Consider the following 2,044-nt stretch of genomic DNA (forward strand, 5'->3'; position numbering starts at 1 on the left):
GAAGAGGGGCAGGGGAGCTGTGGGGGGGAGGGCCATGGGGGCTGTATGGGGTGGGAGGAGGAGGAGGGGGGTGTATGGGGGGGAAGGGGAGCTGGGGGGTGGGCCATGGGGCAGGGGGGTGTATGGGGTGGGAGGAGGGGCAAGGGAGCTCTGGGGGGGGAGGGCCATGGGGCGGAGAGAAGATTGGGCTGGGGGCTGAAACGTGGGGTGCTGAGGGGATTGGGGGAGGGGCCATGGGGCCGGGACGAGAAGATCGGGTTGGGCAGAAGGAAGGGGGGGGCTTAAGTGGAACCTCCTCTGTGTGGGAAGCAAGACCCCTGTAGTGGTATATGGAGCCCCCCAGTGGGATCCTATTGGCACTGGGGGACGGGTGCCAGCCCCCCCCAAGTGGGGGCACCCCAGAGCTGGCCAGTGCTTCCCCAGCACGAGCACCCCCTGGTCACCCTATGAGGCAGGAGCTGGGACCCCCCAAACCAATGACCTTCCCCCCCACTCACCCCTGTCCCCCTTCCCCCCAGGTTCTGGTCATCGATGGACGCGGCCACCTTTTGGGGCGCCTGGCGGCCATGGTGGCCAAGCAGGTCCTGCTGGGTGAGTGTTGCCGGGGTGGTGCCCCCCAAGCCTGGTAACCCCTCCCCCCGCCTGGGTCCTGCTCCGGTGGAGCGGGTCTGTGATGATGCTCTCGGTGTTCGAGTCTCACGACCATGAGAACACCCCATCCATGCACTACCATCTGAGACTGCTCCCCGAGGGCCAGGACGCCTGGGTTCTCTCCCCGGCTTTGGGAGGGGAGCGGGGTATAGCTGGGGGAGGCAGGACTCCTGGGTTCTCTCCCTGGCTCTGGGAGGGGAGCGGGGTCTAGCAGGATAGAGCAGGGGGTTGGGAGCCAGAACTCCTGGGTTCTCTAGATCCGTGCCGTTTGCTAAGGGTGGGTCTCCTGACCCTCCTATTAAACGCTCCAGTCTCCTCTGCCTCTCCTACCCCCGGCCTGAGTCCATGGCGGTGGGCTCATCGCTTGCGTGGCAAGACCCCAGCTCAGCCGCTGACCCCCGGCAGCGCGTCCGGAGCTCGGCAGCATTGGGCCCGCGTGGCCAGGACCCCCCCGAGTCGCTGAGCCCGGGCTCCCTGCTGGCCGTGGGGCCTCGTTAACGTCCCGCTTTGGCTTCCTCCCAGGGCGCAAGGTGGTGGTGGTGAGATGCGAGGGCATCAACATCTCCGGGAACTTCTACCGCAACAAACGTGAGTGCCTCCGCCGGGGCCGGGAGCCAGGACGCCTGGGTTCTCTCCCAGCGTGGGGGGGTTAAAGCAGGGGGAGCTGGGAACCAGGACTCCTGGGTCCTTTTCTGATCCACCTTTTCCCTTGCAGCTTGGGTATTGGGCTGCCTACCACCAGCTCCTCCTCCACGTTGTCTGTTGCAGGCAGAGAGCTGTCCCCGGGAACGGGGCAGTGCCCCACAGTGTTATGGTAGTGTCGGGAGCTGTACAGATCTCCCCCCCCCTCTCCCAGCACTTGGGGTGCGGGACCTCCCTATGGTACCGAGCGCTGCAGAGACAGGCCCTGTCCTGACTGGCTCACGAGCTCTCTACCGTGAGGGTGGGAGGGGAAACCGAGGCCCAGGGAGGGGGCGTCCTCCCGTGAACTCGGTGGCAGAGCTGGCCCTGGGACCCAGGCGTCTGGAAGAATGGCTGACTCCGCCCCGCTCTCGTTCCAGTGAAGTACCTGGCCTTCCTCCGCAAACGCATGAACACCAACCCGTCCCGTGGGCCCTACCACTTCCGCGCCCCCAGCCGCATCTTCTGGCGCACGGTCCGAGGTAATGACCCCCCCCCCGCTTAGGCTGGGCTTCAAGGGGGCAGGAGGGGGGGGGGGGGGGGCGGACAACAACCACAGCGCAGGGGCCCGAGCACACCCTGATCCATCACCTATGGGCCCTGTGGGGCAGAGAATACCCACAGCGCAGTGTGTCCCTGCCATGCCCCATGGAGCCTGGGGGGCTGAGACCCACAGCACAGGGCACCTGGGCCACACCATGATCCATCCATC

At 66.5% G+C, this 2,044-nt stretch overlaps 1 protein-coding gene and 1 non-coding gene across 2 annotated transcripts in view; both read left to right on the top strand.

Annotated features, from left to right (window-relative positions):
- The window catches only part of RPL13A (ribosomal protein L13a), a 3,754-nt gene that overhangs the window by 407 nt on the left and 1,303 nt on the right, over positions 1 to 2,044 (top strand). Inside the window, 3 exon segments of the mRNA XM_026659254.1 lie at positions 519 to 591; positions 1,174 to 1,239; positions 1,713 to 1,837. Coding sequence (XP_026515039.1) covers positions 519 to 591; positions 1,174 to 1,239; positions 1,713 to 1,837 — 264 coding nt within the window.
- Positions 664 to 742, top strand: LOC112123793. Its single transcript, XR_002909565.1, has one exon. It is a non-coding gene; the product is annotated as a small nucleolar RNA Z195/SNORD33/SNORD32 family (small nucleolar RNA).

This window comes from Terrapene carolina, unplaced genomic scaffold (genome assembly GCF_002925995.2).
Source record: "Terrapene carolina triunguis isolate 2854851 unplaced genomic scaffold, T_m_triunguis-2.0 Scaffold614, whole genome shotgun sequence".
Classification (NCBI taxonomy): Eukaryota; Metazoa; Chordata; order Testudines; family Emydidae; genus Terrapene; species Terrapene triunguis.